At 44.4% G+C, this 27612-nt stretch overlaps 10 protein-coding genes across 10 annotated transcripts; 6 read left to right on the forward strand and 4 right to left on the reverse strand.

The window, feature by feature from the left end:
• Positions 1-2319: 2319 nt before the first annotated feature.
• Positions 2320-4645, forward strand: SERLADRAFT_405629 (uncharacterized protein; the record flags this gene model as incomplete). Its single annotated transcript, XM_007313926.1, has 9 exons — positions 2320-2400; positions 2548-2568; positions 2980-2993; positions 3049-3178; positions 3406-3421; positions 3504-3574; positions 3639-3831; positions 4167-4298; positions 4392-4645. The coding sequence occupies 9 exons, from the start codon at positions 2320-2322 to the stop codon at positions 4643-4645; spliced, it is 912 nt and encodes a 303-aa protein (XP_007313988.1).
• A 2624-nt stretch (positions 4646-7269) lies between these two features.
• Positions 7270-7515, reverse strand: SERLADRAFT_413111 (uncharacterized protein; the record flags this gene model as incomplete). Its single annotated transcript, XM_007313927.1, has 2 exons — positions 7270-7336; positions 7402-7515. 2 exons carry the CDS (start codon positions 7504-7506, stop codon positions 7289-7291), a joined length of 153 nt encoding a protein of 50 aa, XP_007313989.1.
• A 1328-nt stretch (positions 7516-8843) lies between these two features.
• SERLADRAFT_379104 (uncharacterized protein) lies at positions 8844-9660 on the forward strand (the record flags this gene model as incomplete). The annotated part of the gene is made up of 4 exons (XM_007313928.1): positions 8844-9107; positions 9163-9222; positions 9275-9329; positions 9446-9660. 2 exons carry the CDS (start codon positions 8965-8967, stop codon positions 9173-9175), a joined length of 156 nt encoding a protein of 51 aa, XP_007313990.1.
• A 23-nt stretch (positions 9661-9683) lies between these two features.
• Positions 9684-11477, forward strand: SERLADRAFT_457945 (uncharacterized protein; the record flags this gene model as incomplete). The annotated part of the gene is made up of 10 exons (XM_007313929.1): positions 9684-9818; positions 9874-9995; positions 10051-10136; positions 10195-10368; positions 10425-10449; positions 10500-10532; positions 10591-10809; positions 10873-10922; positions 10990-11146; positions 11201-11477. The coding sequence occupies 9 exons, from the start codon at positions 9882-9884 to the stop codon at positions 11357-11359; spliced, it is 1017 nt and encodes a 338-aa protein (XP_007313991.1).
• Positions 11478-11763: 286 nt separating this feature from the next.
• On the forward strand, positions 11764-14425 carry SERLADRAFT_359630 (uncharacterized protein; the record flags this gene model as incomplete). The annotated part of the gene is made up of 8 exons (XM_007313930.1): positions 11764-12135; positions 12188-13003; positions 13063-13267; positions 13327-13506; positions 13558-13634; positions 13686-13754; positions 13810-13872; positions 13928-14425. The coding sequence occupies 8 exons, from the start codon at positions 11764-11766 to the stop codon at positions 14330-14332; spliced, it is 2187 nt and encodes a 728-aa protein (XP_007313992.1).
• Positions 14426-14829: 404 nt separating this feature from the next.
• On the forward strand, positions 14830-17459 carry SERLADRAFT_359631 (uncharacterized protein; the record flags this gene model as incomplete). The annotated part of the gene is made up of 4 exons (XM_007313931.1): positions 14830-16322; positions 16379-16734; positions 16792-16841; positions 16903-17459. The coding sequence occupies 4 exons, from the start codon at positions 14830-14832 to the stop codon at positions 17194-17196; spliced, it is 2193 nt and encodes a 730-aa protein (XP_007313993.1).
• Positions 17460-18079: 620 nt separating this feature from the next.
• SERLADRAFT_433717 (uncharacterized protein) lies at positions 18080-22509 on the reverse strand (the record flags this gene model as incomplete). The annotated part of the gene is made up of 17 exons (XM_007313932.1): positions 18080-18518; positions 18573-18664; positions 18717-18917; positions 18985-19229; positions 19280-19300; positions 19358-19399; positions 19453-19554; positions 19599-19687; positions 19736-19760; positions 19818-20115; positions 20170-20242; positions 20291-20350; positions 20409-21373; positions 21925-21997; positions 22057-22123; positions 22207-22340; positions 22376-22509. The coding sequence occupies 17 exons, from the start codon at positions 22507-22509 to the stop codon at positions 18080-18082; spliced, it is 3060 nt and encodes a 1019-aa protein (XP_007313994.1).
• A 106-nt stretch (positions 22510-22615) lies between these two features.
• Positions 22616-22934, forward strand: SERLADRAFT_379127 (uncharacterized protein; the record flags this gene model as incomplete). Its single annotated transcript, XM_007313933.1, has 2 exons — positions 22616-22643; positions 22753-22934. 2 exons carry the CDS (start codon positions 22616-22618, stop codon positions 22932-22934), a joined length of 210 nt encoding a protein of 69 aa, XP_007313995.1.
• A 1213-nt stretch (positions 22935-24147) lies between these two features.
• Positions 24148-24737, reverse strand: SERLADRAFT_379129 (uncharacterized protein; the record flags this gene model as incomplete). Its single annotated transcript, XM_007313934.1, has 3 exons — positions 24148-24377; positions 24435-24562; positions 24615-24737. 3 exons carry the CDS (start codon positions 24683-24685, stop codon positions 24346-24348), a joined length of 231 nt encoding a protein of 76 aa, XP_007313996.1.
• A 61-nt stretch (positions 24738-24798) lies between these two features.
• Positions 24799-26091, reverse strand: SERLADRAFT_379131 (uncharacterized protein; the record flags this gene model as incomplete). Its single annotated transcript, XM_007313935.1, has 4 exons — positions 24799-24839; positions 24988-25491; positions 25540-25751; positions 25811-26091. Coding segments are annotated over 4 exons (1038 nt in total), but the record flags the coding sequence as incomplete, so codon positions are not given.
• Positions 26092-27612: the final 1521 nt, after the last annotated feature.

Consider the following 27612-nt stretch of genomic DNA (forward strand, 5'->3'; position numbering starts at 1 on the left):
GTAGCATGGACAGGTGTCAATAATGAAGCGAATATTCAAAAGACTCGCCTTTGCGCCACACAAGCACAGTGCCATGTGGAATAGTAATTAATATTGCCCTTTTCGAACTTGTGGCTGATCAGCACCACCTCTATTAGGCAATCCAGTCACGCTCACCTTTGCTTTTCCATCCGGTACTTTCCGTGTTTCGGCATTTTGGCAAATTTTCGCATCGCCACTGGCTACACATTGCATTGCGCCCTCGCTTTTGTTGTTTCCCTTACTCCCCTTCCTTTGCCTAGCCCCACCATGGGCCCCTTCCTCTCCTTTTTATTCTCACCTGACGGTCGTTTCTGGATCCCCATTCTAATCCACTTTTCCGTCACCTCCACCCTCCTCCTCCTCATTTTATTTGCACCCCCACCATTTCTGATGTCACCACTTCCTATCCGCTTCCGTCGCCGATCCGTTGACCACCACGTGCCACTGCTGATATCAGCAAAGCCCTGGCGGCCGGTTCAAATAGGGCAACAGGTCCATCTTTATGACGTCGATCTACCATCATATACTATCAAAACATCGGTCGCTCGTCTTGCCTGGTTGGAGCGTGGGTGGGTAATTTTTGAGCTGGAGAAGGTTCATCCCCTTGCGTCGCCCATGTTCATCGCTGTCCCATTCACTTGGGTACACTTATCTTTTGTCCATTGTCTTCGCTACAGCTACACCTACCACACGCTGCCTGAGACTCACTTGTTCCAAATTGGGACTACTCCTCTCCCTCCCTCGTTTGATCAGGTGGTCCAACACAACCAGTCCATTGGTAAGGCCATGGAACTGTCGGATTTGGACTAGGTAGTGGACCGGTGGCTCCAGTTTCTTTTTCTTCAGCAGAACATTCATTTACAGTGCAATTATTTTTGATTTTTGAATCATTTTTATGGACACATATTTTTTTAGAATGCCTGACTGACAATAAAGGAACTGTGTTGATACTGATAGTGTTTTGCCTTGCCCTTTTTTTTACTGCATCTTCCCATGACATCATGATTTTCCTGCTCTCTTTTTGCTATTGGACTTTACTTTATGGCTGTACAAACCTGTGACATTACTCACAGCATTTATTGTTCTATCTCTTTCTTTTCCTTTTTTTGACAATCTTATCCTGTACTACCTACGCAGGATTCGTCAGCATACATTCCTTCCTTCATGTTCTTTCTCATTCTTTTGCACAGCTATACTGTGCATAGCCTACTTTTCTTTTACTATATAAACCCCTGTATTTTACCTTGTAAAAAAAGAACAAGAACTCCAATCCAGACTTCTTCTCTACCCTCAAGTTCACTACTCTACTACTTGTGATCCAGTGTGGTCACAACACTTCCCACTTCTACCACTGTTAACTGCTGTCATCGTCACTCGTCACTTTTTGAAAGTGATTGTCATCCCCTTCGATTAGAGTCCTTCTGAGCACTACAGTTTGTGCGTCAGGAGCCTGCTATCACTGGGAACCTCGTCATATTGTCGTTCTCAAACCTACCTTGTGCTACGATTAGCAAGGTAGTGCTCGTCTATACTCGTCACAAAGCCCCTATCCTTCTATAAATTCAACTATCCCTCCTCCTCAAAACCCACACTCATACACCTCTGGGTTTTACTTTGAAGGATCTTTATATGTACCACCCCACGAACAACCAGACCACTCCACTGTTCTAGGAGGCAAAGCCCATAAACAAGTTTCGTGGAATCTGGGAGGATTGTGTGTTAGTTTGTTTTGTGTGTGGTTTTCTAACTGCAGTTCTCATCATCAACAGCGTCCCAAAATTGTGCTTCTGTGACTCTTAGTTACATTCACTCCACAGGCAAGCCATGTAACAAACTTGGCAACACCTTGCCAGCAAATGCACCAGTGTCGCCTGCCCCACAGCCTCCACTTAATGATTGGACACCATACCAGGATCAGGTTTCATTTGAGACTGCAGAGTTTCTGTATAGAAAGGAGGAGATGTCAGCGGACCATATAGACACATTATTAGACCTCTGGAAGGCATTGTTTGTGAAAAACAAACTATTCAGCGAGGACACCACACCTTTTACTGACCATACTAATCTACACAATACAATAGACTCCACACCTATTGGCGGCATTCCCTGTAAGTTGTTTTTGTTGTCTTACAGTGGCCAAATGCCTCAAATTGATTCCCCTTCATGGATGTCTCAATCTTTCGATGTGTGGTTCTGTTCACCCCGTGCACTGGTGCATAATATCCTCAAAAACCCAGAATTCAAGAATGAAGTCGACTACGCACCATTGAGGGAGTTTGATCACAATGGAAAACAAAAATGGCAGAACTTCATGTCTGGCAGCTGGGCCTGGAAATAGGCCGGCAAAATAGCAGAGGATCCACAAACTCACGGTTCCATGTTTGTCCCTGTAATTCTTGGGAGTGACAAGACCACTCACTGTCTCAGTTGCAACTGGACAGAACAAATATTATCCACTCTATCTTTTAATTCGAAACATTCACAACAATATTTGTTGTGCCCACAAAAATGGTGTTGTATTAGTAGGATTTTTGGCCATCCCAAAAAGTAAGTTTTGCAAGTTCTGCCGCCAACTTTTCCATACATCATTAGCTTTTATCCTTCAGGATATTTGGCCAGGAATGACCAATCCCAAGGTAGCACGTAATAAAACTAAGTGAAACTCAGCCGCTGCCCGAGAGGCTATAGAAACGACTGAGGTATTCCTATACTAAACCCCCTACTACTTATAGTCGGAGGTGCTACTCGCTACAGTATAATAACTCCTAGGAGAACAATGGTTACTCCATGGAGTGGTGGCTATACTCCATGGAGAACAATGGCTGCTTCAGCAGAGACCGGGTTTATCCGGTTTTGTCAGCACGATGCCCCGACCAACACCCCCGACGAGCTACCTCCGGGCTTGGACCATATATAGCTGATTACCCAGAACAAGCATTGCTGGCTTGTATTGTCCAGGGATGGTGTCCACGGTAAGTCCAGTTTAATCCTCATATAGTAATTAATGCTCAAACATTTTTCAATCAGCTGTACAGCGCTACCAACCAACCTTGATGGAGAAGGCAAAAGACGTTCAGAAGAGCATACAGAAGTGCTTGTCAATTGTTTGGATTTAGGTGTATTGTGGGATGAGTATGGCATTGTAGGGGACCTGGTAGTAAGTTCTCTCTCATGTTTTCAATGTATTATCTGATCTATAATATAATTTGTCCGGTTCCTCTAAGCCTTTTACCAATGACTTTCCACGCGCTGATATTCATGAGCTCTTGGCTCCTGACTTACTTCATCAGCTCATCAAGGGTACCTTCAAGGATCATCTAGTCACCTGGGTCGAAGAATATATCACATAAACTTATAGCTCAACTCGTGCAAACAAAATACTAGACAATATTGACCAAAGGTATGTTGCCTTTGTGGTTATTTTTATATATAGACTAGCTAATGAACACTGGTTAGAATTGCTTCGGCACCTCATTTTTCAGGTTTGCGCCGCTTCCCTCAAGGCCGTGGATTCAAACAGTGGACTGCAGACAACTCAAAAGCACTAATGAAGGTGCAAAACTACTTTACAGTTGTAATTACATATCCACTGACATAATACTAGGTTTACCTTCCAGCCATTGAAAGACATGTCCCCCCCTGACATAGTACGCACATTTCGTGCATTCCTGGAATTCTACTATCTAGTCCGACGTGATGTCCATGACAAAGATACACTAGCAAAGATACAAGACACCCTCAGCAAATTTCATCAATACCGAACAATATTTCAAAATCTTGGTGTCAGGCCAACCGGGTTTTCTCTACCTCGTCAGCACTCAATGACGCACTACTACTGCCTCATTCAAACATTTGGTGCTCCAAATGGACTTTGTTCATCAATTACTGAATCAAAGCACATTCAGGCTATCAAGAAGCCCTGGCGTTGCTCGAGCAAGAACAAAGCCCTTGGCCAAATGCTACTTATTAACCAGAGGCTAGATAAACTTGCAGCATCCCGGATTTCCTTCACCAGCTGAGGGATAGTATCTGGTACGGTTCTCCCTGATACATATATCCAGGCTGGCTTGCTAGGTTTTTATCATATTTTTCTATCATTACCATGGTTTTACTGACATTTTCAATAATTTACTCTTTCTTACCAGATGTTCCTGGCCATCATCAGCTCATGACCAATGCCGACACTGACTCAAATGCTGTCAATAACAACCACAATGAGGACGATGCTGTACCAGGACACACAACTACTAGCCATGTAGAACTAGGAAGACAACAATGTGAGTACCACATCCCCACATCCAGCTTACCAGCTTACATTTCACTCGTGAATTTAACAGAACCAGGATATGCACGGCACACTGCTCAACTAGGTCATCAAATCAACCAACCTGACCTCCCCAATTTAATACAGCAATTTCTGTTTGACCAGATCCATCTCGACGATGTGAATGCTTCATCCTCACATGATATTCCCTTTTCGCTTTGTCCCTACTTTGATGGCCAAGTCTCAGTCTTCCACTCCGCTACTGCATACTACTATGCACCTTGTGACCCCAGTGGCATCAATTGCATGAGGGGCAAGATCCTCAGAGCAGTACCATCTTGGCGTGGGGGTGCTCCTTGACATGACTGTGTCTTTGTCGAGCGAGACCCTAGTCTTCAAGACATGCAAGGACTGGACGTTGTCCGGATCCTGGCTTTTTTTTCTTTCTCGTTTGAGGGTGTTTACTATCCTTGTGCACTTGTGCAATGGTTTTAAAAGGTTGACAATATGCCTGATGATCTCACAGGCATGTACAAAGTTCAACCGGACTTCAATGAAGATAACTCTCCATTAGTAGAAATCATTCACTTAGATTGTGTTCTTTGGGCTGCCTATCTACTTCCAATATTTTGGGAAAAAATTATTGACTCGGATGTTACCAGTCATAATTCCCTTGATAGCTTCAGTTCATTTTATGTCAATAAATTCATAGATCATCAGGCCTTTGATATAATATTTTGATTATTTTTCTTTCTCTGCTCTTATTCTCGCTTTTTGGTGCTTTTATTGTTTGTACCACTTGTCAATGATGATCTTGCCTTTATGTGCAGCTTTGGGGCCCGTTCAGCAGCCACCGTTTCAAAATGAGAGCCGTTTGAAAATGTGCTTGTTTTGAATGAGCTGAGAGGCAAACAAAATATCTCACACTATGTCACACCATGTCACGTGCATTTTGGTATTGTAGATTATCAGTAGATAGTGGTTTTCCTCCCCCCTGAGCCTCTATCATGACCACATCCTCCTCTCAAAAGAAAGCAGCTGCTTTGGCTCTCCTTAAGTCATCTCATGCTCAACGAAGGAAGGCTGCTTCCCTGGCTTCAGCCACAGCTGCTGCTGCTGTATCACTGGCTTCAGTATCATCTCTTATTAAATCACCTCAGCATAATTCAATTTTAACTGGTCATGCTTGGGTTAGGGAACTATTATGTGGACATCCTTGTTAATTCCATAATATAATGGGGCTTTCCAAGCCAGTTTTCCACAGGCTCCTACAAGAGCTCAAGGATCATGCAGGTTTTTGTTACTCCAAGTATATCTCAACACAGGAGCAGCTTGCTATCTTTCTCTGAATGTGTCGCACTGGTGGAACAAATAGGGATATGCAGGAGAGGTTTCAGCATGCTGATACAATTTCAAAGTATGCATGTGTTTATTCTTCAATATCATTCACTGAGTATCAAACCTTGTTACTTATAGGATCTTTCACTGTATGCTCAATATGGTGGTTTCTCCTGCCTTTTACCGGAAATACATCAATCTCCCGCCTAATGAGGAGGTCCCTCCTGAAATCCGAGATGAGCCCAAGTTCTATCCCTTCTTTAAACAGTGTTGTGGTGCCATAGACGGTAGCCATATCAATATCTTTGTTCCTGATGATGCTTTTACTGGACGCTATCGTAATTGGAAGGGTCGACTCTCTCAAAATATCCTTGCTGCTTGCACCTTTGACATGCACTTTTCACATGTCCTGTCTGGCTGGGAGGGCAGTGCTGCTGATAGTTGTGTGTACAACAATGCTCGGAGCAATGGCTTTGTAATTCCTCCAGGTCTATATTATCTTGCGGATGTAGGCTTTCCCTCATGTGATTCTCTTTTGGTCCCCTACCGTGGAGTACAATATCATTTGAAGGAATGGGGTAGAGCTTCACAAAGGTTTTTTATTTCTTTCACTTTGATATCTCAGCTCATATCATATTTGTTATCTTTCAGGCCCAAAGACTTCAAAGAGCTTTTCAATTTACGTCATGCTCAAGCTCGTAATGTTATTGAGTGCATCTTTGGGGTGGTCAAGAGACCTTTCAACTAATGGTTGCAGCTCCAGAGTATGCTTTGGAGGTACAAGCAAAGCTTGTTCCTGCACTTTGCATTCTTCACAACTTCACACGAGTTCATGATCCTGATGACAGTAACAATGAAGAAGGGGACAGCATAGGTGGTGGACAGAATAGTCAAGCTATGCGGCAGGATCAAAGGGATCATAGTCATGTCATCACACCTCAGGAAAAGGAGAGGGCAGTACTTAAACGTGATATAATTGCAAAGGCAATGTGGGAACAGTATATCACATATACTCAAACTAGAAACTAGTAATAGTAAAGCTATTTTAACTACATGCTATCAATCTCAAGGCGGATGTAGTTGGATCAAAGGACATCATCAGAGATAGCAGAATATGCATCAGCAATAGCAATATTCTTGGTGAATAGTGCAATTGCTTGTGTGCGCTCAGCAGTGGCCAATGCATCATCAACACAAACAGCCTTAATTACAGCAATTCTCCTCTTAGGTGTGCTGGGGACATCACCAATAAGCTGGGAAATACTGGGGTCAGGACGACTGAGTGATAAAGCCACAGCACTAAGTGCATCTGCAATTCCAAGGATGGCAGAAGGTCCTGTCACCTTGGTACAAAGGTGCTTTGATGCAGATGCAGGAGTGGGTGATCCAGAAGCTGCACATTTGTGTTTTGAGCTCTGAGACACTTCAATAGAATCCTAGAAGAATGTATAGTGAGGTAAAGTCAACATCAAGCCATATCACATACCTGAGACTTTTCTTCCCCATCCAAGTCTAAATCACTCTCTGGATGACCATCCACTGTGCCCACATCATCTTGATCCACTTGCTCCTCATAAGGATGAGGCAAAGGCAAAGAAGGCTCATCAGTCTCTGGGATATGAAAAGCACCCTCACCAGTGGCATAGCGTCCATCAATGAGTCCGATTATATTGTTGTAGAGCGGAAAAGGGTTTTTACGCCATGGCTTTGCTTCTGGATGAGATTGAGACAGATCTAATTGAGTAAATCTCATACTAAATTATTGACTCTACACTTACTGCAATATAGTTATCCCACACATCTTCTTCAGCAGTTACTTTCTTTCTGGTATCATCCCATCCAAAACCAGACAGCTCTTGGAGCTGCTGAACAACAAGGCACATAGCCTTTAACTGTGATGATAAAAATCAGTACAATATATGTTGTACAATGGTTGACTTACTGTTCCCCAACGTCGGCTACAATTTGTAGATGTCTTTGGTGCACCACCACTGGTTTTATGGCTCTGCACTAGCACAACAGCTGCAGCAACAAAAGCTGGTTGTTTGAAGTTATTGTCAGGTTGATTACCTTCCGTTTGTGCCTCCTTCAATTTATCCACTAATGTGGCATCATCCTCTGATGTCCATTTCGCGTTTTGGGGCTCTTTTGGGGCTGGACTCTGAGATTGTTGACTAGGAGGTTGGTTCTCTTTGTTGGCAAGGAGCCTGTCTTTCATAGATGAAATCTTGAGTGTGAGCTTTTGAGGTGGGTTTGAGAGTGATAGAGCAGTGTGAGCTACTGTAGTTTGAGTGTAAAAGTTGGGAACGCAATTTTCAGACTGGTGTGACAAAGTTTTTTCGAAACAAGCTGAGTTGCCGAACACGTCAGCTCGTTCCTAAAGGGCACCGTTTCAAAATGTTGCCCGCCAAAAAAGTCTTGTTTCGTTTCAAAAGGGTGCCCTTTTGAAATGGGCCCGTTTCGGAACGAGCTGACGTGTTCGGCGACACAGTTTGTTTTGAAAAGAGCTTGTCACACCACTGAGTACTGATAAGATAAGATAGGCCTTTGATGCCATCATGTGATTGTATGACGAAAAGTGTTACACTTGGTGGCAAACTAGAAAAGGCTGTCTTCTCGCTCAATATGAACTACTTAGGTTTGTTTTTTGCAGGAAAGGCTGGACTCGATAATTAGATAGATTTCTGTGAGCAGAACTCAAAAAAAAAATTGGTGCCTTATAAAGACGAGGTAGATTTTTGTGGCAAAGATGACAAAAAATCAAACTGATCTGCCTCGTCGCGCCGGTTGTCACGGGCCAAGTCACGTCATGTGATAGCATCGGTTATGATGAGACCTAAGCTTACTTGATTTGAGATTCGTGTAACATGACGTGACATAGCGTGAGAAATTTTGTTTGCCTCAAAACAAGCGCGTTTGCAAACGGCTCTCGTTTTGAATGGCTGCCGAACGGGCCCTAGTAAGTTAGTCTTGTTAAATGTCCAACTCACTTATGACTTTCTCGTCATCTTAAATTTCCTTTATCGTATTATATTCAACTTTCCTATCTTACACTGCTTGGAAACAAAAATAAGCTGCCCAAGGAGTCGCGCATTTTACTGATGCTGCCATCAATGAGAAAGACCAAAAGCAAATCCCCATCCCTAGTTGGTTTGTTTCACAACGTCCGCGAAGAACCCGAACCCATCAGTGTCGTCTTTACCACCAGCACCTGGATCCTCATTAACTTTAACCACAGCAATTTTGACATGAGTACCATTCTTCTGCATGTATCTTTTCAGTGTAGAGTTTTGCGTCTGGGCTTGTATTTGTACCACACGATTGCCAGTGCCAACCTCAACATGGTCAACACGAAGGTCTTCGTTCTGAAAAGCCCGGCTTCCACCACCATTCACTGGAGTGGGTTCAAACACCTTGAACTTTGTACTTTCATGGCCTTTTCAAGCACCTTCTATACAGTGGACTGGATACCGCTCATGTTGCTCTGAGCGGACAATAGCGTCAACACTGATTAAGTGACAGGAAGAGAAACAACTTACTTTCAAGTGGTGAAATGAGTGACGGTCTTGGTGAAAATAAGTGCTTGATTCTGTAGCAAGCTACAAGCCTGTGTTAGAGTTCACACACACAAAGGGAGGGCGTTGAACGGACCTTGTAGGGGTGAGGAAACTGATTGATTGAAATGAAGACAACATAGCAGAACGAACTTTATAGCATTTCATCCCAGACCGTGATGAACGTTTCCAACACAAATGGCGCGATTAAACAAGAACAAGAACACGGTGAGGAAATCATGTATCCAGAACAAGGGGTGGTTATTACCTAGCACCAACCAGATCACCATAACAGCCGCATGGCTCCAGTTCAAACACCAAACGGATGACAACTAACCCCTCAACATCCCTGCCTTATAACCTCCGGGTTAGGAGCAAGACTATACCCGGACGACCACGAGCTCGAAGTGAGTCATCGTTATCCTCCATCAATCCTGATCCTCCCCCTACGGACCGTCTGCTTAGGAATAACCATCCAGCCACAGTACTTGTGCGGCTTTTCCCGCGCCTTCCAAAACGTCTGCCCAGTGGCTCGATATCACTAATCGTACATCCTTATTCAGCAAGTCTTCAATAGGCCCCTCTCGTAATGATTATCGGGGAGCAGTGGGTTCCACACAAAATATAAAGGAAACAGACCGGCGAGTGACCTTCTATTCGTTATTCTTTCCTCTATCTTCAACGCCTCCCCCACAGAAGTACTAATGTCTTATCCCACACGCAAAATTGGCGATAGCGATGTCTCGGCCATTGGCTTTGGTGCAATGGGTATATCTGTCTTTTATGGTACCGTCGAACCTGACGAAGAGCGCTTCAAGGTATGTTAACAGTTTGTCGCTCTCGTATTGTTCTGTTCTAACGGCACGTGAATAGGTTCTGGATGCAGCTTATGCGAAAGGTTGCACCTTCTGGGACACTGCAAATATATATGGAGATAGCGAAGTGCTCCTTGGAAAGTGGTTTGTCAACTCGATACAATCAAATCCTTTATTCGTGTTTCTTACCTATCGCTTTCAGGTTCAAGCGGACGGGAAAACGGAACGAAATATTCCTGGCCACTAAGTTCGGTATTGATCATACTTCAGGAAGACCTGCTGGTGTCAATGGAGAGCCCGATCAGGTAAAAATCCAGTTTGAAAAGTCTATCTCGCGACTGGGTGTGGACTTTGTAGAACTGTACTACCTCCATAGGTACCTTTCATGTCTGATCAACCTCGTTATGCGTCATTGATGACCTCTTTTGATAGGCCTGACCCTGACGTTCCCATCGAGGTAATACCATGACTTTCTTAGCTTATGATAAATCTCAAGAAATTATGTAGCTAACTGTCGGCGCTATGGCTGAACTGGTAAAGTGAGAAAATAGTCCTTTTTGTTTGATCCAGAATTATCTGATGTTTTATTGTTTACAGAGCTGGCCAGGTAAAGTATCTTGGTCTCTCCGAATGCTCGTCTTCCACTCTTCGTCGTGCCCATGCGGTGCATCCAATTGCTGCGGTGCAAGTCGAATATTCGCCTTTCACGCTTGATATCGAAGACGAAAAAATTGCCGTGCTCAAGACCGCTCGCGAACTTGGCATTAAGATCATAGCATATTCACCTTTGGGCCGTGGTTTAGTCACCGGTCAATACGTGAGTGACATTTCCCAATTGGATATGACAAGAAAAAGTCTGACGTTATATATGTTTCAATAGAGGTCTCCAGATGACTTTGAGAAAGATGACTTCCGAAGACGTATTCCACGGTATGCGTGTTACTCGTCTCCAGGCATGTTGACCGCTGACTTGTGATCGGGTATCTCAAATTCACAGTTATTCGAAGGAGAACTTCCCTAATATTCTCAAACTCGCCGACAGTCTGAAGGAAGTCGGTGCTGCTTATAATGCTACTGCCGGTCAGGTTTCCCTTGCCTGGCTTCTCGCCCAAGGCGACGACGTTATTCCCATTCCAGGTACCAAGAAAATCAAGGTAAAGTGCATTTTTATATTATACTTATCAACTTTGACGCTATCATATATGTAGTATTTGGAAGACAACCTCAACGCTGCCTATGTTAAGCTTAGTCCTGAAGATATCCAGAAAGTACGTGCTATTGCTGAGAAAGCAGATTGGGCCCATGGAGAGCGCTATCCTCCTGCCTCTGCAAAGGCTCTGTTTGGAGACACCCCTGAGTTGAAGTAGGCGCAATTATTGTAGAAGAACTTTGCATGGTCAAAAGGAGTTTGTTTTACGTTTTTTATGTAATGCTAGTAATAAATTACCAACATGAATGACAACGCATGTGACATAGACTATTATTCCCTCAAAGAGCGTATGTGAAGGGTGTCACCACAGGAGTGTTAAAGCACTGACAAGTACCATCGTATCATGCATATGACACGGTAAAACAAACTCCTAAGTGGAGTCTCAAGAAGCCATCCATTCTTGGACTTTTCCCTCTAGCAGCCAGCGCCATCGGCACTCCTGAGTAGCTTGACGTTGCACTATAAATCCTGAGACTCAGTCTAGGATTGTTCCTCCGATGCAGTGACCCACGGGCATTCTAAACAGGACTCACATCTTCACGTTTCACATATCCTTGAACCATGGCTACATTACCTCGTCCCACCAAAACCATTCCCGTTTCCTCTTCGGCTTCATCTCCTCAAGACACCAATGTATCTCTTCGCATAGAGTCCCAGTTTGATGCCGGTATCAATTCTTCAACTGCTTGGACTGAGCACCTTGAACGAGGATCCTTGTCAGATGACGACCCAGACGACGATCCTGATATATCTAACCAGAAGGGTTGTCCTGCGCGTGCGCTGTATCATTTTGAAGGGAAAGTAGAATTCAGGGAGCTCAACGTAGACGCCGGTGATGAATTGGATGTTCTGAAGGAAGAAGTTGGCGACGGGTGGAGTTTAGTGAGAAACGAGGGCGGAGAGATAGGCCTATTGCCTCGTTCATATTACACGGTAAAAATCCATCCATTACATTCGCATTTATATATTGACATGTTCACTGAAGTTTACTTCCGATTTCTCTGCGGCTCCAACTTTGGATATACCATCCTTTCATAGAAAGAAGGAGGCCTCAAGTAGTTCGCTAACACCTCGTGGATCTCCAAAGGGAGAGTCTCAGTCATTACCAATTGTCCCTCAAAATACAGGAGAGTGGCGAAATGCATTGCCTAGCTTCCGTCAAAGTCTTTTGGGGGGCAAGAGTTTGAATCGTTTCTCGACGTTTGTTACAAGCGGTGCAGAAGAATGGGTCCTGAATGGTAGTGCTGCAGAAGCCGAAGCCCTTGAAGCTGAAGGCTCTCATCAAAGACTGCCCAGCCAGTCCAGCATTGCAGACGATGACGATAACAACAGATTAAGCAGCCTTGCAACGGGCGAGGCCGATCGACACTTCGTTGATGCAGGCCCCGCTTGGCAAACAAAAGTCCCCCCATTTCGAGTCTTGGTACACTCTCCATCGAAGCGTACATCTGTTTTGTCTGGTGCCTACACTATCTATAACGTAACGTCGCTGTTCTACCCCTCTATTCCAGAGGAAGAAGACCTGGCAGAGTATGGCTATGCCCCTCCTGCCTCTCCTACTCGCATCACAGTCCATCGTCGCTTCTCTCATTTTGTCGTGTTACACACTGCGCTCACGAAGCGGCTACCAGGCATAGCATTACCACCGCTACCTGAGAAGCAATACGCAGGGAGGTTCAGTACGGATTTTGTTGAAGCTCGGAGAGGAGACCTTGAGAGGTATATTGGGCGCATCGTGCGGCACCCGATTGCAAGGTATGCGGAAGTTATGACGTCTTTCCTGGGGTGTGAAAGCGATTCGGTATGTAGTATTTTTAGTGCAACTTGAACTTGAAGAAAAGTGAACTAATTCAAATAAAGGAGTGGAAGCGTTTGGTACCTCAGCATCTCGCATTGCCAGCGGCAGGACCTTCCTTTTTCGCCCGTGTTTTCCATCCAGCATTTAATGTCGATGCAGAAGATGCAGCAGAAACCGTAAACCGATTCGATGGTCACCTACGATCCGTCGGTAAAGGTGTCCAAGGCCTAAGAAACATATTCGGCCGTGTTAGAGAAGCAAGGCTAGGTTGGTTTATTTCCTCGTTCACAGGCCCACGTTTACAAAACTGACACCTTTTGACTTAGAGATGTCCAAGGCTGAGCGATTATTGTCATACTCATTATTATCCTTGATAACGTCGAAACCTCTGGCGTCGGCTCCGATGAATGGTATAAGTGAAGAAGAGGAAGGCGATGAAAGTGACGCTAAGGTCAGGGGCCCCCTGAACAGCCAAGGTGCTTGGTGTTGGCGTGAAGATTGTAAAGGTAAGCATCCGATGGGTGTTTGAGAAGTGTACATGTTCATTATGTTTGCAGATTGTCTCAGCTTGATGAAAGCTATGGATAAAACATCAGAAACATTGCAGAGCGTCGCAGACCTATATGATGATCATGTACGTCAATCCAGCAGCTTTCCGATATGCCAATGAAACCATCCCAAACAGGCGAGGAGGACGCAATTGGCTACTCACGAGTCCTTGAAGAGTGTGGCTCATCCGTTCGCTATGTATGAAGTAGGACTTTTATCTTCTTATCCACGTCGCCATCATTGATCAAAGTTTGACAAAGGGTGTCATTGAAACTCATAGATCTACTCTTTCGCGTTACCATGGCGCTATCAAAGAAGACTGTGTACGAATTCACGGTTATATCCAGCTGTATGACTGAATGTTGATCATAACACCAGGCAAACGAAGACGTTGCAGGACGATGCGAGACAGTATTGAACACGACCATGGCCGAAATGGAAACATATCACGCGCAGAAACTGGAAGATTTCAACACCGTCACCAGGGAACATCTAGACGGCGAGATCGCATTTTATGAACAAGTCTTGGTTAGACTGAGGAGCGCACGGCGAACTTTCGACTCACCTCAGTACGACATACTAAGCAAATCACCTCGTCAAGCGTCTAGATATGAGCGCGAACTAGAGAATCCAAATCTCGCACCATCTCCCCTCTCACAGCCCTGTCCGCACGTATATGATTCAGCTCCTATGAGACCGGTCAGTGTCGCAATACAAGAAGGGGTGGGAATGATACTTGGAGGCACTTCCGGACGAGCAAGTGTGTTTGGAAAGTTCTGGTAGGGTGTGTGGTAGTGAGACGGACATCCTGTTTTGACTACACCCTCTTATTTGATTGATACTTTTCTTGTAAGACTCAAAGTATAAATATCAGACAACCGCAGACCCACCAACCCATTACTTTTTCTTGTACACCGTCAGTCTGATGGTTAGTAAGCTTTGACTCATTACGATCATGGTAAACTTGAGGGTGTTGTCCAATCAATGACTTTCTGGTCCCTAGTACAAATGTTACACGGCTATTTGTTTCATTTCCTGTCTGCTATTTTTTGAGTTTAGAGGTGTTGGGACTAATTGGATAGTCCATGCTACTACTAGCTATAGGATAGTTATGAGAACTGTCTGGACGGCCCTGTTTATTTCGTTGTTGCCAAATAAAGGGTTGGATTGCCAGCATCGGGTCCGATCATAATATGACTCGAATCATTTGTCCCCCGTCGCTGCGGGTTTTGTATACTCCATAAAATTCCGCATTTCTCAGCACTCAATTAATCCCATCGATGACCATCCTCGCATCTCTTCCACCCTATCCCTCAACACAATCCAGGAAATCGCTTTCTCCTTCTCAGCTGGCAACCTTCAACCAGATTGTGTCGAATTCCTTGTCAGAGACTATTGCACTACCACCAGAGAAGCGAGACACCCCCGCAAGTCGGTCTTTTATCTCATCCTATGCAAGAGATGCAGCCCAGCAATACCTAGAATCGTTGATTTGGGGGAAACGGAGTTCTAATGCTGATATTATCATTAGACAACGCGTATTTGTGCTGGCAGAAAAGCTGGTATTGACACCACCGAGTCTCGATATCCAAACACTCATAGATCTTGCTATTGTTTACGCACCAGCACATCATTCTCGGGTCCGTGCTCTGTTTACTACCGCTCTTGCAACATCCACGCTTCTGCCTTCAGCCTTTCAGTCAGACGTAGTTCCCGCTTTTACGTCATTTCTTGGCCCATCCCATTCATCAGGGCTTTATGGTCTTCGTAAAACTGCTCGTTGCTTGTCGTCCCTCCTTCACACCTGTCCACCACAGCTTCTAAGCTCATTTGTGCATAACAAGCCCTTCTTTCTTGCCTTGGCTCGTTCCTATGACGAAGGACTTACTGCGCTCGCCAATTCCTATGGAGGTACTCGATTTGCGAGTGAAGATCGAGAGTTAGACGACTGGGAGCGTATCTGGCTAGAAACAAAAGTTGATCTGATGGACTGCTTTCATATGCTCATCACTTCCATGCTAAAGAGCTTGTCCAATGCTTCCGGCGTTGTGCTTGCCGCAGAGTCGGAGAGTATATTTGGCATCCTCTTTTCGCTGCTGGATACTCCCTCCCCGTCTCCTGTGTCGTCCTTCGATGGGAGTAATGCCACCGTTACCCCGTTTGTCAATCGCTCAATCGTGGCAGATTATCAGCACTCCTATGATCTAGCTCGGACCCTTTCGTCTGCCTTACAGGCAGCTACACACGATGATGCCCGTGTTGATCTATTAGAATCAACTCTCCGTTCCTTTGATATCGGGTCATCAGGATCGGAAAGGGCCAAGGATCCCGGTGCTTTGAAACTACTCATTAGATCGTCCGGGATTGCTACGGGTGTTGATAACCTGGGGAATAGGAACGGACGCGTGCGCCAAGGAGGTAGCAAAGGCAAGGCTAGAGAGATTCCTCCTGTAGATGTTTCTCCTCAGGATCCCAGTCTTGATCTCAAAATCACGCAAGTGCTTGATATCTTCCCCGACCACTCTCCGGAATACATAAGGGCACTCCTTACTCATACGGATTTTTCCTTTCATGCAAGCGCAGAAAAGGTTATAGAGGCATTACTGGAGGGTACTGCGCCTCATGAAGATGATCTACAGCAGATACAAGCAGACCAGACAAACATAATCAACGACGGAAGACCTATGGAGGAATGGGTTTTCACGAAGGATAGAAAAAATATTTTCGACGACCAGGAAATGGATCTTACCCAAGTGCATAAAGGGAAGAAAAGGTATATTCTGATCTTGATATTATTATATGTCGTTCTCAAATCACATTAAAAAACAGTTTGGGCGAAAGCACCATTGGGCAGGACAAAGCATTTATGGAGAAAATGAAAGCAGATATTCTGAGGTTTTCTGAAATGCTGTCTGACGATGATGAGGATGTAGAAGATCAGTATGGCGAGAAAAAACGTGCTGCAGATGATGACCTTGACGATGATTTCACTGAAAAGGTAAAAATTGCCGGTGATGGGGAGGATAGCGGAGATGATATAGAAGGGAGTGATAGCTCGGCTACTCCGGCTCATCCTGGACCTGAAATAATCCTGGAGCTGGCTTATATTCGTAACCAGAAGCTCTTTGAAAGAGATGGGGTCACTCGAAGGAGCCAAGCCCGCGCGGAACTCAAAAGTCAAACAGGTAGGTGTTTGACCTGATCCTTCGCTGTAACAAGTAAAGCTTAGGGCTTGGTTGTAGGTTGGACAGATGAACAAATCGAGGGATGGAGAATCATGCTCGAAAGAAATGTAAGTTTTCTAAGTTACCAGTATCGTGGTATTTGTCTTTACTCTTGTACGTATTTTCTAGCCCAAAAAAGATGCGATCCTGCAGAAGCATGAGTTTGCTGGTAACAGGGCAATGCCAATTGCAGATTATAGTAGAGGTGGTAATGTTGCTTCAGCGGCGCGAGGTGGTAGACCAGGAAGGGGAGGTAGCCGCGGGCGTGGAAGAGGAACGGGTGGAAGCAGTGGCGGAGGGGCTGACATAAACACCAGGGATCGTGCATGGAAGGACAAGAATAAAGCTAGCAGGGGAAATCATAACCGAAAGAGGAACCACGACAAGAAAATGGTAAGGGCTGGAGCGGGTCCTTCGGTATAACTTTAGAGAAATATCAACAACTTCATGATTGAAGGGTCTCAAACTACATGATTAAAGTACAACTAATATATTAGCGAGTGAAAGAGAACTTTGGTGACTCGCAGATATGTGCATGGCTTTAGGTGCACGTATTTATTGGGGGAATAGTTTTTTGAACCTAGGATCAAATGTTAGCTCGACGACATCATTGACTAGTTTCATATCTAGTTCTAGTTGTGAGTCCCGGATATGAAAGGATTCCCTAAGAGGGTGCATACCAAGGTCACTGTCCATATTTATGCACGCCATCATTTTGATACTGGACTCAGTAACAACATTTCCAATGATCTCCACATACGTCGATGTCATTTGATGGTCCTGATGATAAGTAAACGTTGACGCGAATACAATGGTCGCAAAAAGGAGTGTTTGCCCACCTTGGGTAATCGGACTTCTATCTGGCCACCATCGCTAGCTTCGACTAACGCGGTATCACCTTGAAACTACGGCAATTAATCAGTAGGTAGCTCAGAAAACACACGGCCGACTCGATATAAACGAACCCTCAAGACTTTGCACGCCAAACGTACGGTGCGCCCAACAAACTGAGGAAGACGACTGGAATTAACTCTGGTTGAAATGTGATCTGACATATTATGTCTTTGCTTTTGATGATGTGGCCAGAAAACACGAAAGACGTGACCAAGTTCGAGCAAACGAATCCTATGTCACGGTTAGGTACTAGTACTAGTAATATGACTTGGAACCGCGACCGCGACAAGACCATCAACGCGCTGGTGGCGTGAGATCGTCACAGTGAAATCTTACATACTTAATTATTAGTAGCTTCCAGGCTCGATATGACAAAGACTGGCTTGATGTATAGTAAATTCATTAAAATAATTTACACTTGAAATCTATCCTCTTCCCCACCATCCAAATCACCTTGCGTGGAAGTAGCTCTCTGAACCTTTATAACAGGCCTACTTCTGCCGCCTCCAATACTTTGTAGCTCAACCTCCACTTCCGACTTTGTCAGTGGCTTAGTCCTCCTCTTGAATGCCGCCGCACAAACATCTCGGAGACGTGTATGCCAGCTTCTCTCGGGTTCATGTGGAAAGACATGTACGTCATGGACTACAGATGCTGTAGTGACTGGTATATCACCAATCTCAGCCTGTGCTTTTGTAACATTCAATTTATCCTGTTCAGCCCAGAGAGCGTGAATGCACCAGGCCATGAGTGCGATGACTGCTATCGAAAATGATCCTACAAAGAGATTGGGGAGTTTCGCTTTAGAGGTATAACACTCCATCGAGAGTGCAGAAAAGAAACAAAGCATTCTAGAAACGGGTGCTATATTAGTGCGATATACCTTGCTATATTATGCAACTCACCCCCACATCAGTAACGCAAAGGGAAGACTATACACTATAGCAAGTTTCTCTAGGCCGTACCTTTCATGACTCATCTTTGATAAGAAGCCTGCCTATATACGTCAAACAATGAGCAAATTTATTAGATAGAAGAAGCAGCCTTACTTGTTTCAAGGCATTCTCTTGCGCTTTGGTACGAGTATGACGGAAAAGTACTAGACCACTGATGATACTCCCAAGGCTGGCGACAAGTGAAAAATAACTTGCAAGTTGTGTAGCTGATCGAGATGTGTCATTCGGACCGCTACCATTATCGACACTATTGATAGCTAAGAAGCCCACATTGGCATTGAGCAATACTGTGGCCTACGATAAACATTTGAACTTGAGCTATAGCTATTTAGTCCGGTGAGATTTGCGTCCGAACTCTTACCAGTAGGTTCTGATCTTGTAACTCGTTGTTGAGTTTATCTATAAACTTACTCCACGTATGAGAGCTCACGATATGGTCAACAAACAACCCGTGCAATGCTCGCACGTGTATATCCGGAGTATAGAAAAACAAGGGTGAGAGAATGGACATGAAGTTCGACCGCTTATATGATTGACCGTAAATCGATTGCTGAAATTCAAGACGGGAACCTGCTTGACCATGGAAGTTAAGAAAACTATTTCGTGCTTAAAGCGAGTATCAGATATAATGAATAATATCAAGAGAGAGCATATACCAAATTGATGCATCAGTCTGCCTGATGAACACGATAATCAAAACTTCAATTAAATATATAACACGAATAGATATTTACCAACAATCCAGATAGAATGAGTTTGATCTTTGAGGTTTGAATCTGGCACAGAATGTTTTTATTGCAAGTCGCATGCACTAGGAAAAAGGACTGACTGTTAGGTTTGATTTCTGAGACTATACGGTATAGATTCTCGAGCTCGATAGCATCGTAAGGTTCTACGGATTGAGGGCATGTCAGATGATCTATATCGCGATCTGGTAAGTCAGAGCCCCCAAGTGTCTGTAAAACAACAACTAACCACAACGAGCGTATAGCATCATCTCTTTGAGATAATCCAAGGTGGCTTGTGATAAGTGGCAAAAATTAGGAAACAACTGCCAATGGAGCCTAGTACAGCGTTCAGGCTCACCCATCCATGGAATGAATCAAACTCACCAGTACTCAGCATGTATGGCGAGTTCTGGAAGCAGAAATATTGTGAGTTTATGACGTAGTAACTGAGAGTATAATTAATTACTCTTATGTGAAAGTGAGTCGACACCTTTACAATTATGCATAATGGGTGTTGCATCAAAATCATGAAGCCAAAACAAGCATTGGTTGTGTGGGTTCACAAAATAATAGTGACATAAAATATTGTCGCTGTTGGCGGCCAATCCTGGTTCAAGCACAAGTTCCACTTCATCATAGGCTAGACTCGGAGATGATTCGTTCTGAGATATCAAGCGACGCAGCTCATTCTGCAGATAGTCGGCAAAACCACAGACATCCATATGTATGTCTGAATTCCATATATTTACCTCAGCAAAAATCCTCTGTCAAAGACCATAAGAAATGTTTCCATGGTCAACTTGCGAGAAAAGGTGCACCTGTTCGGAGTGCAGGAAATAAAAAGCTCCACCTGGATGAGATGCCTTGGCCCAGCCAGGTTGTAAAGTTTGACTGATGATTTATCAGGACCAGTTTACGAAAACATAAAGAACGGCTCACTCATAGTCGGGATACTTTGTTGTAAGCGCAGGTATTATAGGATAGTGTTTATGCGACGATCTTCAAATTGTGAATGTGAACAGTTGCATCAAAGTCACAGCTGCGATACGGTACGCACATGATACCTTCCTTATCATACCTCTTCAGCTGATAGCTCGAGATGGGGTGAACCCGAGAAAAATCCACGGTCTCTGTCGACTCACTGGGGTGGATATTGCTAGACGGTACAGCAGCTACAGTGAAGGCGAACAACCAAGTCATGAGCTGAAAATCCCAAAGTGATGGAGGTCGCCTACCATTTATGTAAACCAAATCTTTATGAGGAGAAGCACACCGAGGGACTACATTTTCTGAAAATCTCCGGTAAGAGGCGCGTGAGGTAGTACTGTTCCTACTCGTATGACTGATATTCGAAACAGGGCTGGCAGATCGGGTGCAAGGGTCGATTATAGGTTTCTGCAATAGTTGAACCTGACCTGGCGCTATTCCAGCTGGTGCGGCCAGATTAAGAATAGAAGAAACAGATGATGGGGCCCTTGATAGATTCGTAATGCCTGATTCTTTTTGGACAGCTTGCTCCATAGATGTAACGTGAGCAGGACTCGAATTACAGTATGCGCTTTCTCTCGTGTTATCCGAGCCATACCCAATGTGTAAATTCGAGTGTTCCACTTTGGACGAAGTAGCTGCCTCTGGAGCTTCATGTGACATAGTATAATTTCCATGGAGCATGGGAGATAGGGGCTTTACGGATAGATAATTCGATGATAGCGGTGTACTATAGGTGGGAGCGCCCCCTGTAAGCGAATTGATATCGCGCGAACAATCGTGTACTGATTTGTCCGAAGGCTGCAAGCTTGGGCAAATAGTCCACCCAGGAACCCAAGGCAGCACAAAAGAGCCTGTACTAGATGGGAAAGATGAGATAACGGGAGGCTCATTATGTGGCGCCTTCGTTTCAGGCGAGGTACAAAAAACGAAACGGTCCATGAAAAGGGTCCATGAATGGCATAGACGGCGGATAACGCGCCTCAGAGCAGAGCCATCCCCACGGAAGAGTTTGTCGAGCAAGATTCTCCAGAACTGTGGTAACGACAAAACCAAAGCACTCATAGCCTAAGATTTGTACACTGATGATACTGCTTGGATAATGGAGTTATAAAGATTGTGCACGACAGTGCCATTTGCGTGTGTGAAGCGATCATGGGATCCTGCTCAGAATAGACCTGTGTCTATCTTCCATCATAGAACATCGAGAAAAGTGACAGATATCCGAATGCAACTTACTGCAATCATTAGATATTTTTTAAGCAGGTCATCACCGTGACTGCCACTATTGGTAGTAGTATTCAGACGTGCCACTGTGGACGCCAGTCAGACCGGCTCGGATAATTTCATGACACATAGCCAAAGGGCAGGCACGTGACAATCAAGTAGAGAGCTTGCGGATAGATGGGCGACTTCACAATGAGTTTCAGAAAAGCTTTTCTATAGATTGTAATCCTCAATGAGCAGAATTATCTGTATGTGTGATCTCGCGCAGTAAAACAGTCTATAGAGAACTAATCTAATGTACCACACTAGGATTATAGTTGTGGTTAACTCTGTCTCGGAAATAATTTGATATCACTTACACATGTGGATATACTTGTGGATATACTTCCTATGGGGCAGCTATATGATACATCAGGGACTGTGCAATTAAAACTGTCGTAGAACATCAGATCGAGACTCGCAGGAATCAGACCACGACCAGAGAAACTCACTAAGATCCAAAAGCATAAATAGACTGAGGAGGATCGGGCAAGTCACTGGAATCGACCGTCGCTGGACCTGAACAGTCGCTGCTCAGCACAACAAACTATACAAGAAGATATAAGTCGTTATGAGTGTAACACGATATAGAGGAGACTTACGGTCATACACAGGATACGGCGGTTCTTTGATAAGCTCGACTACAACTCCCCATTCAAATCCTGGGCATACTTCATTCGAAACAGTCTGGGCATCAATGGCACCATAAAAACTAGCAGCTGAAAGAATTAAGATCCTACGAAACATTTGAGATGAGCAAACAAGATGAACCAGTTGATGTCTGCAAAGCTTGGGAGGTAACTGGAAGTCAAAGGAGCAGGGCGCGCTCTTATAGCCTCCAAAGGCGCCTGTTTGAATTTTACTTGCATCATCGGGAACGAATAAAGGTAGTATCCCATGGACATTGATATCGTTGGCACCCCTGTCGGCCATAGGTAGCAGTGTCAGCGGCGGATATGAAAGGCCGGGTGAGCTTGTAGATAAAGCTTGTCAAATCTAGATGATAGCGCCATGATAACAGGAACAGGATCCAAGGCATGTTTAGTGGCAAAATCAGAGCTTCCGTCGAGCATTCAGATGGCGGTATCCCTCTATACAAGACTGCAGCATAAATCAGGACTCCGAAGTGTAACGGAACAGTGGAAAAGGTACCCTGTTCTATCACTCATGCCACAATTTCGTACCTTATCTGGAGTGCCTTGGGTATGGCCAGTGTCCGACCCTGAATGGGAACTCACTGTGCAACGGGGCTGTGATCCATCAAGGCAGTGTCGGCCCCCAGCCAGAACTAAAAATCCTCGATGGGTCAAAAGGGCACGAACAGCGCTAGAAACAGCTCAAGGTCATTCTAAATCATGATATACGAGATATATTGCCGTAATTGACACCTAGCATCTGTTAAACAAAGAATAAACATCAAAACGCAAGAAGTAACCATTTATGCCCTACGAATTATAGCTTAGAGCTGTCACCACACTAATACAAGATCGGTTGATTTGTTCACCCTTGAGCAATCACTATCCTGTAGAGCCGGGTATAAAATACTTACACAAGTACTGACTGGAGTAATTCCACAAAAGTAAGATAAATCGGGCACAGTACAAATGAATCTGCAAAACAAATTATGAGCCACCGCCCTTGACGCCGACGGGAATGGGACAAACTTGGCCAAATGCGTGAATAGATGAAGGAGGGCCTGGTTTACTGCTGGACTGCACAGAAGCAGGACCGTCACAGTTGGGTAGGTATATATATTCTGCCCCGTTGAAAGAGGTGGCGTAGTGAATTTAAGTGATCCCCGTCATGAGTAGTGCACGGCACACATGTAGATGAAAGAATACTCACGATTATAAACTGGGTAGGGTTCTGAGTGAACTTTTTCAATGATAATACCCCATTCGTAACCCTGGCAGATTTCAGCGACTTGTGATTCCTGAGTGAACCTGATGCCGACGTTGGTGAATAAGATAAAGTATGTGACAGGGAGGCGCAGCATATTTGAATATTATTTTCTCAGTAAAAGGCCTCACTTGTGGACGATGAGGAAATGTAGTCTACCTATTTAACAGCACTTCTGGCCGCGTATTTATAGGGCTTCAAGGCAAAGGGGTATACGGTGCAATCATCGAGTGGACTGAGGAGGCATGAAGAGAAACCACGATGCCAGTCATGGTCTGGCGTTAGATAATGGTATAGGGCTTTCAAGTTAGGCACCTTCGAAGCGAAGACTATACACCTGGCAGACGAATCAGCGCCGAAGTGAGCTTTTACTACTGTGTGGGACTCTAATCACCCCCGTTTATGGAGAAGAAGATGCATATCCAATCTCGAACGGGCTTTCTTCGGAAAATATCAATAGGGAGATTGGGTTCTCTACGCAGCTCCTAAAGATGGCCTACTGAGGAAGAATCAAAGATGAGATGATGCCATTCAAAATCCAGAAAGCCTTCCAGACGGTGAATCCGTCCTACGCTGTAGCGCTGAGAGAACAATGGGACGGTTTGCTTACATAAAGTCATTATCTGAGTCTAAACTAAGTAAGGTCAGTCGAAGTTGTCAACGTTCTGCATTGACACCCAAGGCTGTCGCACCTGTGTTCGCAGTGACCTGTACAGTAATCGAGTACAATAAAAGTGTAGTTTCCTATGTGATCCAAACACTTAAACTACAAGTTACAACCCCTATCCTACACCATGTTCCAGTGCACCACCCTTCTTAGCTGACATATATATGATTGGAATCTAGTCCTCGAGGAAGAAGTAGTTGCCCATATCTAAGCGGAATAGATAATTTAAATATTTGAATCAGGAGGCAATGTTTTAAGACACACTTTTCTGTTCCCGATCTTTTACACTGTTGAGCTTATTCACACGCGGTCTGAAATTGGTAGGATCCCTCCTGAATGTGATCTCTAATGATGCCAGGAATTTATTCATTCCAGACAGAAGAGATTGTGGTCTGGTGGGGATAGTGAGAATCACCGCAGCATAGTCGATCAGGCGGCACTCACGGTGTGGCAGTAGCCGCAATCGCTGGCTGCCCCTCGAAGACTATGACTCGATCAGCCAGGTAAGTTGCCATAATAAAATCATGCTCGATAACAAAGGCTGTCTTCTTAGCATGAAGGATAAATCTATGTACGAGCATATTAGTAAAAGGGAGTTGTCTGAGTGGTTGTTCAGCTTACCGCTTGATCACTTTACTCGCAATGATACGCTGTTCGGAATCCAAGAAACTGAATATAAACATAAGCAACACTCGTGTAGAGTAAACAAAAAGAGCCGAACCTGCTGGGCTCATCTAGTAGGTATACTGAAACGGCGGGTTTCCCTATCCATTCAGTCAGTTCGCTGGCCGATGAGTCAAAGTAACAGCATACAAACCTAAAGCCAGGACAATGGCGACTCGTTGTAGCTCTCCTCCAGAAAGTGTTTTCACTTCTTGATCCAGGATATTGTCTAGATTCATTGGCTTCAGTACATCGGTTTGGAATTGTGGGTGCATGAATGCGATCTTGATCTGCTTCAACAATAACATGCGGACGGTGCCTGGGAATTTCGGAGATATGGTCTGAGGCTTCAACGACACAGAAAGAGTTTGTTTATCCGTCTCAACGTCAGGAGTATCTCCCGCCAACAATCGAACGAACGTCGTCTTCCCAGTCCCATTCTCTCCTAACATGACAATAATCTCAGAATCCGTGAAGCTTCCCTCTTGAACAGTAAGCTTGAAGCCTCCCAATGTTTTGGTCATGGAAGGGTATGAATAATGTCGGGTTTTATCGACAATGACTTCTTCAGCAGTCTCAACCATCTTGAATGAGAGAGATTCCTCACGGAACCGGAGGTTCTCAGTGGGGATGAATCCATCAAGGAAAATATTGATACCTACAACGCTTGATAAACTTTATGGGAGACGACCGCAAAGGGACTTACCTTCACGAACGGATGACGGCATCGTAACCACACCATACATAGATGGCTTTCCGTACAGACAGCAGATAAAATCAGAGAGGTAGTCCAACACAGACAGATCATGCTCGACAGCGACAACATAGCAGTCTGGACTCAGCAAGGACCGTATGACTTCAGCCGCTTTCAGTCTTTGCCTAATGTCCAGATACGAGGAAGGTTCGTCGAACATATATCTGTTCTCCGGTAACGCAGTAAGCGTTTAATCCATGACGCACAAATGAACCCTACTCACACGTCTGCCCTTTGTATGCATGACATCGCGATAGCAAATCTCTGAAGCTCCCCACCAGAAAGCTGAGTTACCTCTCGATCCAGTACATTATTGAGTTCTAGTTCGTCGCACATCTTTTGTTTATTGTCCAATTCGAGTTTAGAGTCGAGCATTTGTGAGACCGTCAAGTTGCCCTTAATGGCTTTCGGTATGTGGTCCACGTATTGAGGCTTGATGAGAGCCTTTAAGTTATCTTCGAGCACCTTTGTAAAGTAGTTTTGTAACTCCGAGCCCCGGAAGTACTTCAGAATTTCTTGCCAGTCGGGAGGATCCTGATCAGATTGACATACAAACATTCTATTAAAGGTGCTGATCTGTAACCAGTAAACTATACTCACATCGTAGCGTCCCAGGTTTGGCTTGAGCTTTCCAGCAAGGATCTTCAAAGCGGTACTTTTCCCGATACCATTAGTCCCTACGAGTCCTAAAACTTGACCAGGCCTCGGAGTTGGTAGCCGATGAAGCTTGAATGCATTAGCAGTGTAGCGATGGGTAACCTCTGACTCTAGATTTGTGGGCAAATTGATGATAGCAATGGCCTCAAATGGACACCTGCGTTAGATAGGTTAGATAATATGTGATCTGCATGGGTTTGTACTTACTTCTTCACACAAATACCACATCCAATACACAGAAACTCTGATATATACGCGATTTTATCTGTCGACTTCACTTCTATACACAACTTCCCTTTACAGTATATCAGTTAATCGGATTGACTGTATCTATCTCGTGAAAAAAGCTCACCCATTTTGACCACGGGACATGACTGTTGGGCAAGACTTTGATTAACTCAAGTTTCCAATGATATTATAATCGCTGGTTGCTTACCTTTTTACATTCCTGGGCACATCTTTTCGGCTTACAGCGATTTGCGTCTACAATAGCGATACGAGTAATTTTGTCCGCCATCTCTTCGATGATGATACACGGGGCACTCAGAAATTTGAACGAGTTTCTATAAGCGCTTGATAAGATTGAGTCACGTGAAGAAACCCTTTTTAGGATGAGTGGCTGAAAGTCGATAGGTTTCGGAATTGACGGGCGTCTTTCATCAGGAAATCGATGAAGATTTGGCAAAGTATTATATACAATTACCCTTCAATATAAGAGAGAAAATATCTGACTAATATATCGTTCTGGTAACACAAGAAATCGCCCTCCGGGCAGTCCTGGACCCGGCTTTATGCAGATATACCATGTGCTTAATAGTAGTAGAATTTTATATCGGTATCACAGGACTGGAAAGTTTCATAGTATAAGGAGAAGTATCTAAAACCTTTTATGAGTATGTAGTATAACCACCGTTTCAGCGTGGAAGTATGCAATGTGGTTATCACGCCTAATTTTGCACAACAATAGGACTACATCATCATCAGAGAATGCAGAGCTAGACAATGATGTCATTGATGACAAGTCAACTTTGCCTACCCTTCCATCTAGCATTTCAAGAGTTGTGACCTCGAAAGGGATGAGTGAAAACCTACTGAGAACAAAGCATGCATATATGAGAAGAAATGGTGTGTGTTGCATTGATGACATTGTCACAGTGGTCTAAACTCTTAAACAGATTCTGACTTCTTGATAAAAGACGTAGGTAGTGCATGCCAAGTTGTCGAGAGTTTTTTCCCAATGGGGTGACCTCGATTAACCATTTCAGGATGGATGTTACAGTGGTATAGTGAAGGAGTGAAAGCCATCCGACCACTATGATTGTGTAAAGTTCTCCCATACTTGTACACAACTCATTTGCAAGGTCATTC

This window comes from Serpula lacrymans (genome assembly GCF_000218685.1).
Source record: "Serpula lacrymans var. lacrymans S7.9 unplaced genomic scaffold SERLAscaffold_2, whole genome shotgun sequence".
NCBI classification, from domain to species: domain Eukaryota; kingdom Fungi; phylum Basidiomycota; class Agaricomycetes; order Boletales; family Serpulaceae; genus Serpula; species Serpula lacrymans.